General features: G+C 45.1%; 1 protein-coding gene across 1 annotated transcript in view; it reads left to right on the top strand.

Moving 5' to 3' along the window:
- LOC119451034 (zinc transporter 1) overlaps nt 1–24,018 on the top strand; it is an 84,425-nt gene that overhangs the window by 24,790 nt on the left and 35,617 nt on the right. The window contains exon 3 of the mRNA XM_037714465.2: nt 19,057–19,100. Coding sequence (XP_037570393.2) covers nt 19,057–19,100 — 44 coding nt within the window. The remainder of the gene's footprint in view (nt 1–19,056; nt 19,101–24,018) is intronic.

Here is a 24,018-nt window from a genome sequence, read left to right as displayed (position 1 = left end):
TTGTGAACTAAAGTATGCGACCGAGAGATGGCGCTGGCAGAATCGAAACTAAAATCATCATCATTAGGTAGTGAGCAATATGGCCGCTACGGTAGCGGTTCGTAGGGCTGGTCGCGCTGCTCGCTCGCTGGTTTGGGGCGTTTTGTTATCGCTTTCAGGGAGGTATTCGTGTGTACTGTACTCTAACATGACTACAGATATCTTCATTATGTCGCCAGGTGACCGAGAGGCCTCAACTGGCAATAAAACACTTCAAACAAGTAAGCTCACATTGTTTATTGTCAATGGTGAATGAGGCAGTACATGATCACAATTTTCGTACAGCTCAGGTGGACTTAATGTTGTCCGTCACTGAGTTTACAACATACAGAAACACAGATAACCATCTATTTTTTGGGACCCAAAGCTGAAATCGAGCGAAGTTTTCTCATCGTGTTCAGCATGCCGTAAAGCAGGGAGAACGAAGGTTCAGACAGTGATATTTATGCCGACCTGCCCTCGTACTTGTATTGCGTACAGTGCTGCTTGACGTTTTATATTCTCTGCGTTCGACGATTTCCGATAGATTAAAGAAAGGAACACAAAAAATTACTCGGCAAAAATGTACTGTCAGCAAGATAAGCTCGAGCTGCAATGTCTCATTGCTCTCATAACACATTGGCGAGAGGCACGAAGTGTAGGAGGGGGGCGTTATGCTAAATTTTACGTCACATTTTCTGCTCTTGATATTTTTCTGCTGCACATTTAGTGTTCAGGTGCGGCAGCAAAGGCTTTGACACAAGTGGAGTACTCGTAGGGAAACCAAGGAACGTTATGGAGACAGCAGTGCTTACAAGGACTTCTGGAAATATTGTGTGAATAAACAAGGACACTAAATCAACATATAAGCAAGCCCAATTAATGCTCACAGTTCCTTGGAAAATGGAATTTGTGGTTTCATGTTGAAAAAGAATCTCGGTATAGGTATTCAAACACAGCAAAGAGGTTGCAAGGAGATGAACACTTCAGTTGAGTAACAGAGGTGACCAAGGGAAGCCTCAGCTTGAAGCTAACGTTTCACCAAGCAAACATATTTGTGAGGGCCGAGACGAAGACAAGTTCCCACGCTGAGGTTTCCCTTGCTCGTTCACTGTTGATTGTCTGAATGTTAAGCTGAACTTATTCTGCAAGTACATTTCAAAATATTTTTGGGAGCACACTGTGCGCAGGTTTTGTCATCTGCTGTTTGAAGAGACAGAAAATTTGCTTTTAGTGATTTCTCAAGTTTGTGAAGTGTGAAATAGGCTGGCCGGTTGTGTGAGCTTGCCTTTTCTAGCTATCTCTTAAAGTTATGGTGCAGTACTAGCCTAGTTATTGATTTCATGCAAACTGTATATGAGCCTCTTGTAGTAAACAAATGTAAAATCATGCGCATTTCCAGATCTAATTCTAATCCTAGCACTTGCCATGCCAACGTTCCCTTAGATTTTGTCATGTCATATAAATAACTTAAATTGGACCAATAATATAGAGTACGTCTGTAGCAGTGCTAATCACATGTTCGGGTACTTATGGCGCAACCTTTCCAAAGCACCGTCTACTTTAGAACTACAGCTTTACAAGACTAATTCACTGGAAACTTGAATATGCATCTGCAATATGGGATGCCAGTCGTGTTAATCTTATTACTTCACTTGAACTAGTACAAAATAACTATACTTTTATTTCTAATTATAACCATACCGCGAGTATAACTTCAATGTAAACTGGCCTAGCACTCATTCCACTAGCTAATCGCCGCAAAGTCGGCCATCTTTTGCTATTTCATAAAATTTTCTATCACAGCACACTTCATGACGACTTCATACTGCGGCCTCAGTGCATTTCAAACTGCGTCGATCATCGCAGTAAGGTAGGAATTGATTTATGGAACACGAAGTCTTTCTTTCGTACATCTCAGAAATGGAACCACCAAGTATCGTAGCCATCACAGATAACAAACTTTTTTGCAAAACATTAGCTAACATTGTATAATCAGGAGAATCAGTATGTTACAAGAACTCACTTCACTTGTTTGTTTTACTCTACTACTTTGTAACCACTCCCCTCTTTAATACCTGTGGCCCTGAGGGTACTTTAAGCAAAAAATAAAATGAGTTTCACTCATCATGAAGTGTCATTTCCTTAAAATTGCATTAGGCGCTTTTGATCATTTTAAAATTCTTTGCATTTTCATGTAACAAATTATCGTTGTGAGGGAGCATGTGATACTTCGTGGTACTAATGCCCGTCAAATTGATTTGCAAAGAGCAGATGACAGAGTTTGTGCATTAGCAAGTAGGAGCTTGTTACATTGTTTCTGTTCTGGTCGTCATGGCTATAATGACTGCAAAAGAAACAAGTTGGGACTCAACATGTTACTTCTCCAATTGTCATAAAGTGCCCTTAAAAGCAACTAAGCTTGTATGTCAAATTTCTCATTCCCTCTCAGTATGATACAGAACTGTAGACTGCTGTTTTCCTAATAGGGCTCACACCTCTCTATCTGGTAAACTTCCAAACATTTCATAGTGAGGCACGTAGTTCAAGAGGACCTGTTGTCATTGTGGTGACAGTTGAGCATCTTGTGGCTTAGCGTGGGCAGCTTGCAGACCAATAATCTCTCTTTTGTCCGTCTTCCTGAAAAGAGAAATGACAAAGCCATGACACACATGCAAGCAAAAAATGGTGAAACAAAAGTTTGTCCCATAAATGAAGAAAAATCACGGTTCTAGTTGAAGTGTTCAGAAACATACACTGTGAGGATTCTGGCCCTTGATGTTACTTCCAGTGGAGACACATTCACGGTTGACTTCTATGTCCAGAGACAATAGAGTCCAAAGGGTTGAGTCCAGATATGAGCAGTGTCTTGGAGGCTGGAGTCGAAAGAAAAAAGAGCATCAATTACTATGCTGGAAGTGTGCGTGAGTTTGTGATTCATGTATGACAGAGAACAGTGCACAAAATGCTTCATGACAGAAAAACGCACAAACACTGTTCTGAGTGTGCATTTCTTTCAGTGGTGTCCTTGTGTGGGCTGTGCTTAGTCAAGTCTCGATTAGATGACAATTGTTTCTGCCAGATACTGGTAATAAACACAGTCATTTTATTATGTCGCAAATGCAGTTAATCTAACTGTATCACCGGAAGTACACTTGTCACTAATGTGCAGTGAACTTATCGCGGTGTATCATTTATGCAGAAACAGCCAAAACTGTATTATTTATGCTGTACTCATGTTAGCAATTTTAGCAACTTGGCAAAGTAGCAAGAGCCTCGTTTGAATTGCTCTGGAAGGGCAATAACTTTAGAATTATTACTATTTTCAACTTTTAAGAAATGACGACAGGAATCTGCTTTATCCGCCTCGCATGCAATGAAATTGAAAGTTGAAAAGGCGAAGCACTGCTTTTTTACTCACCGGCGCACAAGCCCAGGGGCTGCAAGGTTAATCCGCTTTCGTGGGTAGTCTTCAAGCAGACTGTGCTCGGTTCCAGCGATGAATTTTCGTGCTCGCCAGCACTTTTTTTTCGAGCAACCAGACGCAACGCGGCCAAACGCGGCAGATCACAAACGGCGGAAGCCGTGCATGCAGCCGCCAGTGAAACGCCGCAGCTGAGAAAGTTCACCGTCTTTAAACACGTTCGCTTGGTGGCAGCTATCGAATGTTGGACGCATAAACTGGCTGAGGTATTATTGATATCGAATTAAAATGAACCTGCGTGATGCTGCTCAAAGGAAACGACCACCCCGTTCACAAATATAACCGCCGTACAATTTGAATCGATAAACGGCACGGACTGCAATCGATACCAGTGGGCTGCCGCTAATCACATGTCAGTTAGGCCTCAAAACCTTTATTCAAGTAACAAAGCACGGACTTTAATAACATAAGTCCAATAAAAACAATAGACTCCTTATTTTGTAAAAAAATGACACTGTAATTGTGTTTGTCGGTTATTATACGTACATTAATAGCTCAAATATTGAGTCGTGTTGAGCGCCCCTAGCAGAAAAAATACAAACTAAAGTATTCGACCAAATTACAGTAGCTCCACTTGCGCGCTTATGCTGGAACGCGCCGCGGTTGATTTTTCGCCCTCTGTGGCCATTTGGTGAACTCGAGAGTTTCCAGGGCCTGACCGTATCTTGAAAGCGATCTGCAGACGGCTCCGACCTTTTGTATGCGCTGCGCTCTCGCCGCTCAGTTTCCGTTGGAAGCGATACACCGCACGAGCCTTCGCTCGCTGCGGCGGCCGCGCTCGCTCGTGCGCGCTGACACCACGCGTGTTAATTCAGTGAGTTTCTTTTTTTTTCTCAAGTTTCGGTTGCTATTTTGAACATGGCGTGTACACTGAGCAGGTGTCTCGGAGACCCATGTCTCAGTGATCGGCGCTACCTCCTGTACCTAGGCGAGAGCTAAGCGGTGCGAAGCTCGTTTCTTGGATCTCCATGGCGAACTCCATTGGCGGAGATCGCCAACGCGGTGACGTTCGTGTCGACTGTACACGGAGACGTCATTGCTGCGCAAATCCAAACAAGTCGATCCCCTCCAAGCGTAGTATGAGGCAGGGCATTATTAGAGATTTTTTTAAAGCCGTACTAATAACTTTTTTTTTTTTCGGCCGAACGAGTTTTCCGGACTATTTTTCAGTCCCCACGAGCTCGGAAAATCGGTTGGCGACTGTACGGAGCGCCCCAACCTAACTGCCGCACGTTGCTACTAGCCGGAAACTTCGAATTATCCGAATAGAGCCGCGCGGGCCATTTAAATTATCCGGTAGAATTTGCATTGAGAATGACGGGACCGCTCAAATTCTTTGAATTAACCGAAATTTCGAATTAACCGAGTTCGAATTATCGAGGTTTTACTGTAGTCTGTCACTCTCGTTGCCATCTTCATACCCTAGCAGAAACGCGCATGTGGCTGGGATTTTTCACACGCACGCAACACACCAGCAGTGGAGAAAGCTTGACAACAGATGACATGTGACGCAGCTAGTATTTCTATAGGAAACCCAGAAATGGAGAAGTTTATAGATGGTGTCAAAAACAATGCAGCCATGACATATTTAAAATCGCTTCTGGCACATGCAGCTGGTAGAAGTGTAGCCTTCAAGATCTATTTCTCCTTAGAAGCAGTATTTAGACACTACCTATTGGTAATGATAATGCTCTGACTTGCTTCTCTGTAGCGGGTGGAAACACATAAAATTGATGTGCACCATTACACAACGTACACAGTAATAGAAGATAACGGGACTTCTATTAGTCTTCTATACCAGTGTATCTTGTGTTTTAGCTGGTTCTTCACCTTCAATCATGTATAAACTGGCCCAGCTTCCAACCTTGTTACACATGGCCACTTTGCAGAGCTGTACGACTTATCAGTGCCCACATCACGGCATCTAGCGCTTGCTCAATCAGTGGTGTACGAATCACAGCCCCAGCAACAGCTCTCTCCGGGTCCGATCTCAAAGGCCATGCATTTACGTACTGCAAGCGCCAGCCGCAATCAACGTTACTAGATGAAAGCAATTGCAGGAGCTGGAAACATGTCGTGGTTGCCATATTTCTGATACCGCTTCCAGATATGCGAAGCTGTGTCGCAGCACTGCCAGACTTGGAGGCCACAACCAAAAACTTCAAATTATCCTTATGGATGCGCGTGGGCTTTTCAAGGTATCCGGTATAATTTTCATCGCAAATCATGGGACTGCACAAGTTGAACAAATTAACCAAATTTTCAAATAAACCTAGCTTGAATTACCGAGGTTTTACTGTACCTGAATCTTTTCCAAGATTCACACGCCCTTTTCCAAGAAAATGGGTCTGAAAATTGCCTGCGTTTTACAGTTGGATACGAAACCACGGTATTCACGGCGTTGGCAACAGCCTACTTACGGTCAGAGCCGTTAGGCACAGTGTCACCGCCATCACAAAATAGCGACGAAGCACGTTTTTGTGCAGATTCTGGTTGTTCATTTTGAGCTCGATTATGATCTTGAGTGCTATTTTCGGCCAGTAAAATAGAGATCAATTTCGCAATATTTCACACGACTTGGCACCGGATGCGACGACGTAATCGGCCCCAGCAATTCTGGCGATGTGCCAAGCTCGCTATCTGCGCACAGTGCCAGAAACGCTGTCGGGCGCATACTTCAACTAGCCTGATTCAGAGTCTCGCAAAAATGATCGCTTAGGGATACCGCCCCCGTGTGCTTGGTATCTGTGGCCAGTGAAGCACAAATGGTGATGACAACACACCACTTTCATTATGAAAGTTAATAAAAAAAATTCTGTCTGTGAAGTAAATTCTGCATGTCTCGTTTTTTTATGATCGCGAGCGTGGGATGCATGCTATATTTTTCTCTTAAGGGGGTACACGGGTCCTGGAGCACTTTTATTTTCTTACTTAAAGCCTTTAAAAAGTTCGGCGCACTTTAGATTCAGGGGCACGTTAGAATCGGGCAAATACGGTATTAAAGCAAGTTTATATAACCAATACAGTAAAACCTTGTTAATTCAGCCCTTGTTATTCGGAAAATCGAATAATTCTGACTCGTCCTCTGGTCCTAGCCGCCGTATGCATTATTCAATGCAATCAAACTCTCGTTAATTCGGACGTATTTGGCCGAACATCGGTTAATTCGGACAACTTTCGGAGCTCGGCAAGTGAGGAGCGCCACAAATGTGCAACACAGAAGAGAAAAAATGTCGCTAATGTCCAACCGAAACGAAGCGGTGGAGTCCGCAACACAAATCTAGTTGTCAGCGGAAATCGTACGTGAATGATTGCAATGCCAGAACGCTTCGTGCCTATTTGTACCTTTGAAGCATTTATTCTTGCGTTCACCACTGCGCATAACACCGCGTTGGTCGCCAGCTTTCATAATTGCATAGTCGCCATCCATGATCGCGTTGATAGCGGCCGCGGTTTCATCCGCAACGGTTGCAGTGAACAGTAGTTTCGTTTCAACTCTGTATGCGCATCGGCCGCGTGCGAAAAAAGCTGCGTGGTCGTCATCCATCATCGCGTCGATAGCAAGCGCGGTTTTGGCCGCACTTGTTGCGGTGAATGGTAGTTTCGTTCGACGTGTGCGTCAGCCACGTGCCTTCAGTACTGCAAAGTCGCCGTTCATAATCGTGTCGATAGCGGGCGCAGTTTCCTTCACAGTGGTTGCGGGAAACAGTTGTTTCAATTTGACTCGGTGCAAAGCTGTCGAGGATGAAGAGCACCAACTACATCACTATGGACGGACGATCTGTTGGCGATCACCTAACTGGTGAAAACATAATCGGGATGTGCGCGCGGTAGTGCAAAGCGCGCCGCGGTTGTGCTGCGAAGGAATTCGCGAGGCCTCGATCACCGCTGCGAGAGCCAATGAGTCACGAGATGACGAGAATTTCAGCTTCCATTCTGCTTTTGTGCAGAATATCAACAGGATTTGCTCATTCATTCACTAAATAAAAGCGTGTTGACGTAGTAAGCATTTGCTTATTGTTTTCTGGATACCCTTGATAATTCGACATTCGGTTAATTCGGACGTTTCTTTCGGTCCCGTGAAATACGAATTAATGAGCTTTTACTGTATATGAGAGTGCGCACACAGTGTTGCTATTCGCAAATAAATCTGTTAACAAGTTGCAGTATGTGATTGGTAGGATAGCACTAATGGAGCAGAAAACTAGGTGAAGTCGGTAAAATCGGTAACGAAGCTGGCAATATCGGCACTAGTGAAATATTGTTAATTGAAATTCAACCGTTCATGCATGTACAGTCACCGACAGATTTTTCTTACACAGAAGGGGCCGTAAAAATTTCAGAGTTGTCAGCTAGTCGAAAAATAGAATGAATTTTATTGAGAAAAAGAAATATATTACACTTTGTTGAATTTGAGAGTTGGGGATCAAACATAAGGTTACATGCTGTGTTGACAATATCTTAACATCAGCGGTCGTGTCGACTCTGCCGCCGCGGCTGATAGTGTTGCCCGCCTTAGGACGACGCTGTCAGTGGACCACTCAGTCCAACCAATGCAGCATTAAAAACCCGTCGGATGACACAAGGAAAGCTTTCCTCTAAAATTGCATGAGAACGAGGCGATGTTCACGGCTCCAATGTTCATTCTAAATTTGCATCATTGCGTGCACATGTCATGTCCAACAAGTTGAGCAAGATCCAGTAAGGCGTCGAAAATTTCAATAGCTGCTATGCATTGTTTCTAATATTCGTCCTATGAGTAAAAAGTTGGAGTATCGAAGCATTGATAGCGATCGCAAAGTATTATATAACATAGACCCTTTTCACTGCGATTCCGTGGCTGCCGCAATGTTTGATCACGTGGTTACACATCCATTGCTTGCCTCAGCGGCCTCCGTTGCCTTTGTGTTTGCAAATGGATGTGCATAACGACTGGTGTGGCTCAGCAAACCACTGTTTCGGCGGTTATCATAGGCGGTCACTGGGTGGACGACATGAATGACATGGTGGACGACATGGTATACAGTCTTCATTCAGGATGTTTGCCGATGATTGTGTTGTTTATAGAGTCGTAGATGCCATTTCCGATTCACAAATCCTGCAAGTTGACTTAAATACTATAGCAGACTGGATGTGTGCGTTGGGATATGTCATTAAATATAAATAAGACTGTTCACGTCACCTTCACAAGAAAACGAGCTAATCATTCATATAGGTATAGAATTCATGATTTTACTCTAAACATAAGCAAGGAATTTAAATATCTAGGCGTCTTTTTTACTTCTGATTTACGATGGAACGAGCATGTTAACTATATTAGAAATAAGGCAGCATCAGTATTGGGATTCTTTCAGCGCAATTTTAGTCGCAAGAATGCAGCTGTATTTCAGTCATGTACGTTCAACACTTGAATATGGATGTGTTTGTTGGGTCCCACACGCATCTGAGCTTATAAATAAATTAGAAAAAATCCAGAATAGGGCAGTTAGATTTGTTCTTGGTAACTATAGCCAACAACTTAGCATGACAGAAAGCAAACAAACTTAAATGGCAAGAGCTGAAGGATCGTAGAAGGCGTATCAGATTAAAATTTTTTCACTATATTTATTATTCTAAAACAGGTATAAACCGCGAACAATATATCCAGGTACCACACTACATATCTAAGCGACTGGACCACTGTTTGAAGGTCAGGGAATTTTCTTGTAGGGGTGACGTCTTCCGTTATTCCTTTTTTGTTAGAACTGTTCGAGATTGGAACAGTTTGCCATCGAGCATTGTATACATCACAGAAATTGATGCTTTTTTCTATGCATTGAAATAATTTTTTCATGTATTTAGTTAAGTTTGTAACCTCCCTGCCGTAATTCCCTACGGGGCGATGCAGGTAACTATAAAATAAAAAATAAAGCTTTGGCCACAGCTTCAGAGGACGTGTAAGTGGTAAGGTCTTGATGAGGACTAGTTGGTTCATGATTTAGAACTGAGGTTTGAACAGCGCGAATAAAACAAGGACACAAGGAAACAAATACCACAAACAAGCGCTGACTGCCAACTGGAAGTTTATTTGAAAATCATCAGCCATTTATACTTTTTCCAGCATAGGCATGTGTGCACCAGTCGCATAAACATCTGCAAAATGAGCAACATCATAATCTATCAAGCAAAAAAGCTATTTCTTTCTCAGACAAGGCGAGAGAGGGAAAACTTACACATTTGTCTTCTTCTTTTCGAATGTGATATGCCTCTTTTATTTCTCTTTCTTTCTTACTTTTTCCTTTCCCTATGAATTTTGTCTTTTTCAAAATTGTCTTTTTTCAATAGGACAAACAGGACAGTGTTTCAATGATAGAGCTCATCAGCTCAACAATAATGTGAAGAATGGCTATGGAAGTCATTTAGCGGTACATTGAAAAAAAGTGTCCATGCACTCCTATTTTGAAAAAGACAAAATTCATAGAGAAAGGAAAAAGTAAGCAAGAAAGAGAAATAATACAGGCATATCACATTCGAAAGGAAGGAGACAGATGTGTAAGTTTTCCCTCTCTCGCCATGTCTGAGAAAGAAATAGCTTTTTTGCATGATAGATTATGATATTGCTCATTTTGCGGATGTTTATGTGACTGGTGTACGCATGCCTATGCTGGAAAAAGTATAAATGGCTGATGATTTTCCAGTTGGCAGTCAGCGCTTGTTTGTGGTATTTGTTTCCTTGTGTCCTTGTTTTATTCACGCTGTTCAAACCTCAGTTCTAAAACATGTATGCGCTTTCGGAGCCCATTGCGCCTTTCTCAAATGGCGCGGGCAGCGCCATTTGTTTTTTTACACTAGTAATCATGTCTTATTATGACCTTGATTTTCTTGAGTAATACAATCTAAAATCAATCTTGTGATCCACTATCTGTGGCGGATCAGCATGGACCCAGCAAACCTGTTGTTTTATAAACAATGGTAGAGTAAAAAAAAAAAAAAAAAGTGATACATGACATCTGCGTGTTACACACGTACCTTTGCCACACTCCCCTTTGCGTTCGTCGCACCCTCTCGCACCTCTCCCCTGTCTCTGTTCCACCCCCCGTTGGCGCTATCGGACCCGTGTTTCGGAGTAGGGGAAGGGAGACAGAAGACATGAGGCTGGTGATGCGGCGAAATTCTGCGACATCAAATGTGCAGCACAAAGACTGGTGCAGCGTCTTGCTTTTTTTTTCACGCAGTCTGTGTTTTGTTTTGAAGGCACTCGGCATTGAGTGCAAAGGTTCAGTAAGATGCCTGATAGCGCCATCCCACTGCGGTTGAAGCTATCGGCCACTGCCGGAGTGAACGCAAAAACTTCGCAGGCTTCCTTCAATACCCCCTATGTAAAGATATCGAAACCGCATCTTGAGTAGCAACAAAATTCATTTTTCCTCAGTGAAATTTTTGTTTTCCCTCTTGTGCGATAATTCTAAAAGTTCTGCGTGTTTTTATCTACTGCACTTACTTGCATAAAAGTTTGTTTGAAAATAACGAAATTTTGATAAAAGAAGGTGTCGACCTTACTGACTTTGTTAATATTAGTGTAACTGTAGTGCTTTGAAAATGTTGTGATAGTAAAAATATTGGTACATGGGATGCCAGTCTGCACCCTTGAAAAAAACTTGACAGGGCCTGATAATCCTTGAATATCCTTTAATTTTTGTCTCTTAGACCTGTAAGAACCCTGTCGCAGTGCATCAGCGAATACCCAATTGCATTTCCAGCAGCTGATCGCACATTAGCAGGGCAGAAGTGGCAGTGGTTTCATATTCGTGCACTTTCGCTGAGACAATGTGTGGCGCGGTGCCGAAAGCGCCATGGTCTTGCGGAGCAGTTTCCTCTAGAGGAAACTGCTCTGCAAGAAGGGTTTATACAACTACACGAAGTTGGTAGTTTCAACAGCTGCATAAATTGCAGTAAACGTTCGCTTACCAATCAACTGAATAAGCATGGTGTGACACACACACAGGCAAACATAGCAGATCTCACTCAATAAGTGTGAGCACTCGCTGCCACAATGCTGGCGTGACCAAAAGTGCCGCCAGAGGGGAGCCTCTCGCTTCAACGAGTCTTCGAAGCTTGACCTGCAGCACTAGGCGCGTGGGGAGACATGCTGGCTTGCCCAGACTTCGCACCTGCCACAGATTACCTCCAAGGTACGGCGCTCAGCCGTGCTGACAGCCTGGAATGTACTGGCTGCACAGACCTGCTTCGGTGAGGCGAGCCCACACAAAATTATAAATTGCATTAAATGAGAGGAAGCTTTATGTCTGGACATGAGAATAATTTTTCTTGGCATCCACCCCACGCAAATTGAAGGAGATATAACACTTAAAATGTACCATCTTTAGGAAGCAAATGTTTTATTTAGGCCATCAATCTTTGCATGAAAATTGTTAAAGGTCGCCAAACCAAAAAATACATAAATTAATTACTGGCGTTTTACGTGCCAAAACCACAATCGGATTATGAGGCATGCCGTAATGGGGGACTCCGGATTAATTTCAACCGCCTGGAGTTCTTTCATGTGCGTACATGGGCGTTTTCACATTTTGCCCCCATCGAAATGAAGCCACCGCGGCTAGGATTTTATCCCACGACCTCGTGCTTACCAGCACAACACCCAAGTCACTTAGCAACCATGGCGGGTATAAAAAAAGTAATTAATCAATAATAAAACACCATAATTCTGTCATCTGCACTCAAGATATCCAAAGTGGACAAAATTGGTGTACAGTGGAATCTCGATGATACGAATCTCATGGGGTCACGAAAAATATTCCTATTAGCCGAAATTCGTGTCATCGAAACACAAATAAAGCTAGCTAAATTAAAGAGTCGGAGGTGAACTCACTCAGGCACATGCACGTGAAAAGAATTTATAGTATAGACCACTTATAACGTAACCGTTTATAGTGCAGAACTGGCTACAACGCGGCCTTTTCCGACTCCCGTTTACCCTCCCAAAGAACTCCATGTATACGCATACCGCTTACAGTGTAGCCGCGTGAGACGAAATACCGGTTATAATGGGGCTTTCGCGGGAAAATCTCGCCGACAAGGGCGGTTCTCAACAAGGTGCACCCACCGATGGGAGAGGAGATCAACGAGGGCGATGCGGAGGAGGAGCATGAGACGTGGAGCATGAACCCAAGGGCGATAAAATTGTTGCCGCGCACCGTATGTGCGAGTGAAGGTGCGTGGGGTCGCGCCTTTACGGAGAGCGAACGCACAGCGGAGAGCAAACGCGACTTCCATCACGCGAAACGCCTTGGGGGTATGGGAGGGAGGGAGGGGGGGATCAACACTGTGCTGCGGCACCAAATGCGTATCTTGCAACTGGGCGCAAGGGTAACTGGCGAAGCAATCTCCCACGCGAAAGGAGCAAAGCAGGAAGGAAGCGCGGGAGGAAGGGGGGGACGGCTTCTACTCTGCCAACAAATGCATTCTCGTACTTTGCGCCTGTGCCGGCTGTCGGTGTTGTCGCGCACCGTATCTTGAAAGCGATCTCCACACGGCTCTTACCTTTGTATGCATTGTGCTTACACCACTCAGTTTCTGTTGAAGCGTAAGACCGCACGAACCTCCGCTTGCTGCGGCGGCCACACTTTCCCACGAAAAGCACAAAAGCAACAAAAGCGCCACCGCTTCAAACTCTTCGCGCCCAGTCGCGGCCTCCGCGCTGTCCGGCGCTGCGTCCGCACCTCCGCACCAAAAGAGAAATGGAGAAAGCGCGTGACTGCGCGCTGTTCTCTTTCGTGGCCGTCGGTGGGGCAGCATTTATTCGTATCAACCAAAACGGGTCGAAAATCGATTCGTAACAACTGTTCTCTAGCACGTTGCAAAGTAATGGGGCTCGGCCGGGACCACAGAAAAATTCGTATCATCTGGAAATTCATATTAGCCGTGATCATATCATGGAGATTCCACTGTATTCTATACCACTCTGAAATATATCAATAAATTGTGAGTGGGAGCTTTCCGAAACCCCAGCGATGTGATTGCTGTGCCAATTTATTTATTTATGCTTTACCTACAACGGCAAAAAGTCATTACAGTGGGGGGTTACAATTGTCTCGGAATTAAAATATTGCGAACAATGATAATATCAGCAGAACTTCTTTCACAATATAGTAATACCCCGCTAACTCAAAGTAGTAAAATCTGGAAAAAATTTCGAGATAAGCGGAGTTTTCAGATAGCCGAATTGATGAAAATATAAGCATAACCACCGCATAAAGCCAACATGACACCTTTCCAATATGGCGCCGGTAGCCACCGACTTCCTCACAAAAGCTCAATGTACCAGGAGCGGTACTTTTAGTAGATCATTTTTGTGATATTGTCACGTACTAGTGGCGCTAAAGTAAACAGTCGTAAAACTGTGTATGACGAGACTGATTCTTTATTCGGCGAACCTGTGCCCACAAAAGCAAGCTACACTCGAATTACAACGAAAGCGGCGAACACAGTCGGCGGTCGTCGAAATTTGATCAGCGGCGAAACGCGTCGGCTTTTATACCTGAGTCATAGAAGGTTCCAGATTAATCCCTGATGACCGCGTGTCTTCCAGAAAGTTCTAGACAATTCGCGTTGCTCATACAATCAGATTACATGAGCGTCGCTGACCACAGACGAAGGATAGAAGCATCAATAACGTTCGAGAAGCTTCTGATGCAGGCGAGTCCTGCGCCGAGCGATAACGTTTAACACTTGTTAGCCAGTGGAAAGCGGCCACCGGTGAAAGATAAACATGTATACGTGTCAATATGTGCAACCTAGCAACCGACATGTCGGTCGTGTATAAGCAATGGCGAACCTCGCACAGATAAGCGCTAACACAGATGCATGTTGACACCCTGTTCAAAACCGAGTCATGCTAAAAATATTGCGAACGCGTTTGGTTCCCCAGAGTTTTTGACCGAGGATAACCTCCACAGAGCATCGTTCTGACCACTGACAAAGCGCAAAAAGGAACTGCACCGGATAAGCCATCACTACAGAATCACGGCCCTTAAATAAAGGGGGTGGGTATATTTGGCTCAGTTGCAACGAATAATTCAGGTCGCCGAAAGAAACTTGTAATGCTGGTCTGCTTGGTGGCTGCACTCGGTGCGAGAAAAGTGTTCTCAAGCTGCCGATACACCTCATCGGTTCGTCACCGCCACTGCACTCGACCGGGCATCGAGGCACTGCCATGCATGGCTGGTATTTTTACAAGTGGCAGCGCGCTCGCCTCTGGCCGACGCTACTTTTCTCGCACTCCTTGCGCGCGTAAGCGGTCGTAGCCACGCTCCACCCGCGTAATCATTGGGAATCAGGCAGCCGAGAACTGTAGATGAGGGTGAAGTTGAATCGAGCAAAAGGCATTGGGACAAAATTGCAGGTCTGGGCCGGTATTTTGTAACGACGCGTTATACTTTATTCTATGCTCCACCGCTCATGGCCAGCTGATCCCGTTGATAACGTGAGCGGACTGTCGCACAAAAAGACATTAGCATCGGAAAAGGCATCGCTACAAAATACCGGCCCTGGTTTCACTTTTTGGGGATACCACAGCTGCACTAAAAATTACAAAACACATTTCAGTACTATCTCCCCCCCCCCCCCCCCTTTTTTTTTACAGCATTTTCACAGTCTAATTTTCGAGATATCCAGAGTTCGCCGCAGTGGTGTTTCGAGATAAAGGGTGAAAGACCCATGGAGTTGATATCGTGCTAGGATAAAAATTCGACTTATTCGATGTTTTGAGATATGCAAGTTTGAGTTAATGAGGGTTTACTATTCATATAAGCGAAGTTCAACAACATGAATATATTAATGTGGGCTAGCAAAACAATTAAGTAAAACAGTAATAAAGTCAGCGAGTGTGACGCTAGCATGCGAGTAGAAATCAAAACTATTTTCACTGCTTGCGAATAATTTCCGTGGTTGCCTCGCATTGAATGCATACGCAACCATAGATGCCCACATCTGGCATAGACCGGGGCGGGGAGGGGGGGCATACATTCCACAAAATAAGACAAATAAAAAAGGAAAAGAACAAGCAAAGGCATATCTTGCTTTTTTTTCTGAGTTTTAATTGCACGATTTATAGCAATCCGTAATTATAGGAGTCTACTTGTCCACTTCCACTGTCCCTTGTCGTTAGCGCTGTTGACTTTGTAAAGATGTGGCCAGCTAGTTACTCTGCTACATGGTTGTAGAGCTTGGATTGATTTACAGATGCACAATTGACAAGTTAGAGCACTGCATGGGCCCACCGTATAAAGCTCGGGGCTCCAAGCCTGGGCCTGGCCCTGGCCCAGGCTCATATGAACAAACCTGGCCCAGGCCTGCCAGAGGAACTTAGTCTATGCATGCCTTAATATTGTCATTGCTTGGTTGTGCATTCTAAGACATTACAATAAAACTGCATGCAGGGACACTAAAACATTGCAAACAACATTTTTATACAGAGCGTGCATGTGTACAGCTCAGCTCACTTGAGAAGGCCGACAGAAACAAAATGTTGGTTAAACATTTCTCGCAAGGCATTTTTATTGTACACAAGTATATGGAACTCTTGTGTACACTCTGTGTCATAAACCCGAAGAATTACACACACTTGTAGAATTTCCGTGGGTACCCCTTGTAGAATATGTGACAGTTTCGCCAAGAGCATTGGCGCAGTGATAGCACTATTGCACTCTAGCTGTCGCATGATGTTCTAACAATGCGTGGAGGCGACATTCATGCGAGACTACTGCTGCTGCACAGTGGGAACAGCACCCTGGCCTCTATACAGCAGAACCCCGTTGATATGTTGCATAACATGGCTTCATTGTGGCGAAGCTGACTTGAAAGAACCAGCGATTATGCTACACATATAAGGGACCCTTGCCGGCTCCAAAATAAATGGTGGATCTGGCCCAGTGTGCATGGTTCCCGGTAGGCTTTAACTGATGCACACATTGGTTTGGGTGCTTCGCCAACTGCTCTGTGCAGCGCTTGGCTTGTGCAACCTCCTCAGTTGTGGGCAGGGGGTACGAAGCTTCTTTTTTTCTTTTTTTTGTCCCCTCGTTCACTGTGCTGCGGTAGCCACCATATCTCTCTTACGAGCGGAGTAGTCCCCAATTCCTTGCTCTACAGACTTCTGGGCTTCCAGTGCAGAGCTTGCGCTTCACTTCTTCGGTCAGCTCCAGGTGCGTCCTTGACTGATATTTTCCAAGCATCTGTGTCAGGTCGACACTTAACGGTTGTCAGATAAAAGCCAGTCATTGCACTTCCCAGCACTTCAAACCAGTAGGTCCTTGTGCTACAAGCAATGTCAACTTGCTGGACTTGGTCCTTGTGGCACACCGTGGTAGATCCGAGTACTCTGAGCGATTGTCCTGACCATGTGCCAAGATGAAGGTCCTCCCTTTCAAGCTGGGGCGTGTTCGTGGGCCAGGTAGCGCAAAATGTGTCATGGCTGACCGTGCTATAAGCCATGCTTCAATCGACCTCGAAAGTCACCGCTCTGCCATTCGCACTTACTGACAGCATAAACTTCCTTTCATGGTGAAATTTCTAGCACGCACAATAGACAAGGACACAGTGAAAGTGGACACACGAGTGATTATTGTTTATTTTTGAAGGGAGACGGAAGATATAAGCACTAGCTATCTGCACTGAGCATGTGCAAAACGAGTGATCAGTTTTTACATAAGCAGATTCACAAAATTTCAAGCAGTATTCAAAAATGCACATTTTATTTCAATGATTGCAACCGATGTTGACTTGTGTATTTTTCAGCACATCTTTTATAAAATATGGAACGCTTCTGTTATTTCACGTGTTTGTTTTTATCAGAAAACAAAATATCAGCGTCAAAAAATAACGGATCACAAAGACGTAGTTTGCAGTGGTTAGACAAGTGTGAATAATTTTCTTTTCCGAGAGATTGTTGATGTTCTTTTAGACGGGTGTTCATGCACCGACCGGTTTGTCCTATGTCCATGTTGTCACAGATTAACGAAAGCTGGTACACAGCACCTATTCTGCATTTTGTGAATTTTTGATCTTTTTTAAAACCGCAGCTGCATTTTCTTTCCCTATTGTCAATTGTTTTTGAAACAGCTTGGCACAGTTTTTGCACCTTGTTAGGAGCGCTGAAAACCACTTCAACGCCACTTCAAAAATATTGGATGTAAGGCACAACCACAAGGCTCTCCGTGCTATGCCTGTTCCTTAAATCAGTTGGTTCTACACCCTTTACTATCTTAATACTTTCTCTACCGCTCTCCCAATAATGTGTTCTGGGAATCCCACTGAAGATAGCCCTGTTACCTGTTTGGCAGAGCTTTCTTTCTTTCGGTGGCAACAAGATTTAACCAAAGGTACCCCAATGCACGACACTGCAATTCCGTTTTTTACAAACTTTGAATGTCGTGATTTGTACTGTAATATGGGCTTTTTCGATCTAGGGCTGTACATCCAGTACTGTGTGGTCGGGTAGCAATCGCAAAGACAAATGTAGAAACTGTAGTACATTTTCTTTGGCAATCTCATGGGTAAACTTGAGGCCTAGGCCACTTTCACGAAACACTTTAATACAGTAACCGGATTGCAGCCATGTTCAGCCTCATTAAAGAAAACCCAAAAAATCAACAAATTGGAAAATGTTTGCCGAACTTTCTAATGCACTGTGAATATTTTGGTTCTGTCTCTTTCCAAAAATAAACAGTTGTGAGTAAGTGCACGTGTGTCCACTTTCATTGTGTCCTGGTCTATGGTGCACACTACAAATTTCATCATGAATACGTAACAACTCGCCCAGCTGTCAGTTCTGCTGCAGTGTAAACTTGGGTCTAGTCAACTCGCCTCTTATAGTGTTCAGGTCCTGAAGCATGGACAGCTGTTAATGTCGGCTTCCAACATGGTCTTCTGCATAGGCCCATGGTAAAAGTGGGCAACAAAGGTAAGGTTGGATAGCCATAATTGGCAGTTCATGGTAACTTCCAAGTTCAGAAAACTTTGCGCTATGCCTAGGGACAGGACAAGTGTCGTGCACTTCTTTCTTCATCCCTTGTCTGTAGCCGTGAATCCAGTACAATTTTCAGTCTTAATTGAGCTTCGCAGTGTCTGCCACAATCCTTCTTCTAAGAAGCCCTGGGAGGTCTTTCATTCTCCCTCTCGGGGTGCCAGCTGAAAAGGCCACCAAGTTGTTGCACTGAGAGCAAGTAGAAGAAGGGCTGTGAAGTTGTGACCCGCAAGGCAGATAAGGTTTTGGCTTGTGTTCATGATGGGCCACAGTGATGGCAGGAAATGCTTTGCAGCTTGGGGTGCCTTGTGCGAGCTTGCACAGGCACAGTCCCATTTGCAGACATGAACAAACCTGAAACTCAACCATTTGTTTTTCAACAATGTGTGCTCTCTACCCATGCAATGCTGGAGTGTGTATGGCACGTGCAGACACTGGCCGTCTGCATTTCACCTTTCAATATACACTACTGCTGTCTAGCTTATACGGACATCTTTGCTTGTGCGCTCAAGTGATGCTCTCTCTCGCTCTGCAGCCTCGTCATGGTGTGCCTCATCATGAAGTCTACATCTCCTCTACGTAAGTGCCTCTCTCTCACGTTCACTGTTCCATTTGTCTAATGCATTTTAATGTGCTTTCCTTTTCTGTGCTGTGTATAGTGCTCATCACTTTTCTCATCGTGCGCTTTCTCAAAAACATTATAGAGAGAGGGGTGAAAATATTGGGCACTGCTTGGAGACCACTTTAGTTTCAGCAGACAAGGACAAAAGGGAGAAACCACAGTGTGCTAGCTTCAACAAGTTATTCTCAGAAACAGGTGCGGCAGTGCACCTTCATTGTCAGTCTACACTATCATTTCCTTGGTGATTGGATATGATAATTTGTTATCAACCTGCTGTTAAACAGGCATTCATTGTGTGGTTATGCAACTGTCTGGGGCTTATATTTGCGGTTGTTCATTTTCGGGTTTTATATTTTTTTTTACCCGGCGGGGGGGGGGGGGGGGGATAAAGATCACGTGCCATTTTTCAGGCTGATAATCAGGGAGGAATCGGGTTTTTTGTAGAGCTTTTCTAAAATTTGGTTTTTTTCAAGCTAAACTTGCAAATGTACCAAGTACCTACCGTGTTTTCCTTTCTATAAGTCGCACCTTTGTATAAGATACTGCCCCCTCAAAACAGCTGTGTTTCCGGAAAAAAACGTATGTAAGTCACACCGGTGTATAAGACGTACCTGTTCGTTTGGTAAGCGATTAAAAAACATTACAATGATGTTTCACTCCGTGAACGCAGGTTACGAGCAAGCGTATGGGTGCTATTCCTATATAATTGCGATAGCAATGATACGGACACTCCAGGCGCATTTCTGCTGTCGTGTTTGCCGCTATGTTCCGTATAAAGTCCAAGGGCGATAACATCGTCCCTGTGCGCCGTATGCTGTATGTGCGAATGAAAGCATGCGACCGTGAGCCGAATCGAAGAAGCCAGGAAAACGGGAAGGCAGCGCGGCTTCTACTCTGGTAGCAACTGCGTAGTTTGCACAGCGGCGCGCGCCGTATCTTGACAGCGATCTGCAGATGCGACGACTTCTGGGTCGGTCCACTCGCGGTCGGCCTGCCGCCGCTTAGCGCTCGGAAACTCGATCAAGAGAAAAACCCGTTACCGTGATGGCGCGCACAGAACTCGTAGCAGTTAGGTCAACCGGCACGCTTCGCGTGTCCATACCATTGAATTAGATTTTGACAACAGTTTTTCCCGGGGGGAAAAAAAAGATGTACATAAGTTGCACCGTTCTATGAGACGTACCAGCGAAGAATTCAGGAAGAAAACGCGCCTCATACACTGGAAAATATGGCAATATATTACATTTTTTTTTTTTCTTGGAGAGTATCACGAGTTCCTTAACGCTAACGCGTTAAAACTACAGATCTGTTTCAAGCTGGCAATCGGGGGAACATCAGTGTTCTCTTGCAAATACTCTAAAGGTCGGCGTTTCTTTGGAAATTATTAGGTAATAATGACAAAAAAGAGCATTGGTAACAGCATGTCATGGTGAGTTACTAACTCAGAGCTAGGCACGCTCGTTGAGGGCCGTTAGTTGAGGGCCATGTAGCGTCCACAGTGCTGCACGCAGATTGTGAAGTCTACAGGTCACTGGAGTTCACTTAAACCAACAGGATCTAACTTCGTTGTCCCAAGACAGCAGTGTAGCTAGCGCGTGTCCGCCGCAAACTCCATGCGTGCAAAAAAAAGTAGGTTGGTATGTGGCCTTGGAATTCGGGGAGAAATCGGGTGTAACTTGATTCTCCTGCAATATGTTCGGGGTGTAAAAATTGGGTAAAATCGGTTTTTACCCGAAAACGAACAACCCTACTTATATGTAGTGAAGCATCAGAGAATCAAATCAGGTGTGTGTGTGTGTGCTTGTTTTTGTCTATTTTTAGTGAGTGTCTTAGCTTGCACCTGAAACCCCTTCTAGCACAGTCAAGAGGATGCTTTATAATGATCCTTTACTATTTGTGTTGCCTTTCGTCATTGGTTCAGGTGATGCTGCGACACCATCATTGCGGTTATTTGCCACTCAGGATTCATGGCAGTCGCTCGGCTTATCTGTGTTTCATGATTGTGCCTGTGTAGTGCTGCAAGCCTCCGATTTCATACAACATTTGTCACTGAATGCCTGAATAAAAATATTCTTTTTTTAGAAGCATTTGCTTGCTTAGTCATGGGCATTGTGTGAAATTAGAGGCTTGTGCGCTCCCACCAGCACACTCCTGAAACACTGACAGGACCTGTAATGCCTCTATATCTGCACACACGAGACAGTAAAGCTGCATTAGAGAAAGAAGTCATCTTTTTGGCAAAGAGGTAGAAGAGAACAAAATTTTGCATCTGCTTCAGCTTGCACAGTGGTTATCTTATACAGCGGGCAGTGTTAGCCCGTTATAACAAAGTAATCGATATAGCAAAGTAAGTTTGGCTCTTCCCTGAACATAACGAGGTTTTGCTGTTATTGCACTTGAACTCAATGAACACATGTATGTGAAGCCAGCTTCAGTGGCAATTACAACACTGGAAATATTACTACTCATGTGTGGTACACAAAGTTCTGCCACAGGTTCGAGCTTGATTGCAGCCAGCATGCACGCAGCCTCCCAGAAGAGAGGTTCTCTGGCTTTGTAACATAGGGAAAAATGGTCTTGAGTAATTTTGTTTTAGTAGGCTTGTACAGTGTAGACCGCTTATAACATAAGTTGCCGGAGTCGCGAATATCCGCACTATAAGCGGTACCGCACTATAACTAAAGCAACAGTTTTCAAGGCCCACACATATGCAAAACATGTGCACCGAGCCGCCACGCGTATGCGACAGTCGAGGAATGCGGCTAGAACGTTTGCATTCAATTTACAGTCGAATCTCGTTAATTCGAACCAAATCACGCGGCGGCGCCTCCGACCGGCATTGCTCCGGCACCGCCATAGAGTAAAAGCTTAGGAGAGACCCCTCAATGTCACGCGCGCACAGAACAAAACAGAAAAAAAAAGAAAGAAAAAATGCGGCGGAAATTTCACCCTCTCTCAAATGGCAAGGTCGCCAATTCTGCGTTGCGCCGGAACATGCGTGTACGTGCCGACGTCTCAGCCACGCTACGGTAGCCACGCGTACAAAATGGCAGTGAACCCTTCTTTCTCCTTTATGCTTCCTCTACTTTCTAGTCACGTGTTGACCTTGCACGCTGCGGCTACGGCGCAGAGGGAAGCAGCAGCGCTGTCCCAGGCCGGCCAATGAAACTGCCCACGCCGGCAAATGCCCGCTTCCCAATAGCGGTAGAAAACGAAACTTGGGGGAGCTGGCGCCGGGCCGGCTGGAGCGGCGGCGCCTGCACGGCGGCGGGCGCGCACTGTGACAGTCGAAAGTGAGGGAGTTACGAGGGAGGGCGAGGGGAGCCACCGAAGCGGCGGAGTTGCCGAGGCGAAATCCGCTTCCCCGCCGCCCTCCTCCCTCACTCACATTCCACAGTCTCTGCGTGCACCCTTCGCTGTGCTGTGCCGGCGTTGGCAGTTTCGTGGCCCTCGCTCGCTATGCGCGCCGTGATATTTCACGACTCGCACTCAAGATTCTGGTTTCAGCCTCACTGGTTGTTCATTCGCACCACGTGCCCTTCTTCTCCACTTCGTCTCGCTTTCTTCCTCGAAGCACTCCTTGGGGCGCCCGTTTGAGGGGAGCGTTCGCCGTCTCCGCTGACTTCCGTACTCCCAGGCAGCCGCACTGTAACTGGTATTTCATTTCCCGCAACTGCACTATAAGCGATACGTGTATATATGGAGTGCTATGGGAAAATTAACGGGAGTCTGAAAAGACCGCACTATATCCGCTCCTGCACTATAAGCGTGGTTACGTTATAAGTGGTCTATACTGTATGAATATAAATTTTGTGGCTCGAAGCGAAGTCAAAGCAAATAGTCATAAGCGTCAAATAAACTTCAAAGCGAATACAGTAAAACCGTGGTGATACAATCACGGCTGGTACGAATTTCGGTGTGATACAAATTCACAACATTCCCCGGCCGAAATACATTGCTCACAATACGCAAAACATTGGCTGTTCCGAACGTGTTGCCACGCTGCTGTGGATCACGCGAACGCGTGAGCAACAGCGGCGGCGGCCGAGCCAGCGGAGCTACCGGCACAGACAAGCTGGCATTCCGTGATCTGGGCGGGATCCGTAGTCGCCAAGCAACTGGCTACGTTAGGCAGCTGCATAATATCTCGTTGGTCCCTCCATCAAGCAGACCGGACCACATCACAGCTTCATGCTTTGACCAGCGAGGAAGATGAGGATCACTGCAGCAGCGACGACCGCGGCAGCAGCCACGACGGCCAAAACGCTCCCTGCACTTGAGGTGCTCAGTGGCGCGCAAAAATATTTGTTAAGTCGTTGTTTTGCCGGAAAGGCAAAGCAACGATTGCAATAGCAAATTAGTAGACAGCTCTACGAAGTAAGGATAGTAGTTTTGTCGGCCGTACAAACTTGCAAACATTCGCTTACTAACTAAATTAACGAGCACAGTGTCACGTGTGCACAGGTAAACGTGAACACATCTCGCTTGATGACCGCGGAAACTCGCTGTCAAAACGCTGGTGTGAGGCGGCGCAGCAGTCAGTGAGCAAATTGACCTTCGTGCTACCTCTCCCTTCAACGCGAAATAAATGTCAAAAGCAGAGCGCATACTATCTGGCACTAGGCACACTTTGCCAACATTGCTAGTCGTTTTGAAGATGAGGCCCACAACGTGCTGGTCGCATGTTGCAATGTACAAGCTGGCTGTACCGCTAAATTTACATGGCCGCCACATTCATACGCAGCGTAAGATGCAGGAACATTACACATTGGCGACATACCAAGGGGAACTTAATACATGGAAGTCAATGGGATTTAGGTCGGGACCGCGAAAACGCGATGTAGCAGCCGGGAAAATGCAGCTGCGAGGAACATA

Source organism: Dermacentor silvarum, chromosome 4 (genome assembly GCF_013339745.2).
Source record: "Dermacentor silvarum isolate Dsil-2018 chromosome 4, BIME_Dsil_1.4, whole genome shotgun sequence".
Taxonomy (NCBI): Eukaryota; Metazoa; Arthropoda; class Arachnida; order Ixodida; family Ixodidae; genus Dermacentor; species Dermacentor silvarum.
Note: the sequence above shows the minus strand (reverse complement) of the source record. Positions and strands in the feature narration are given on the sequence as shown.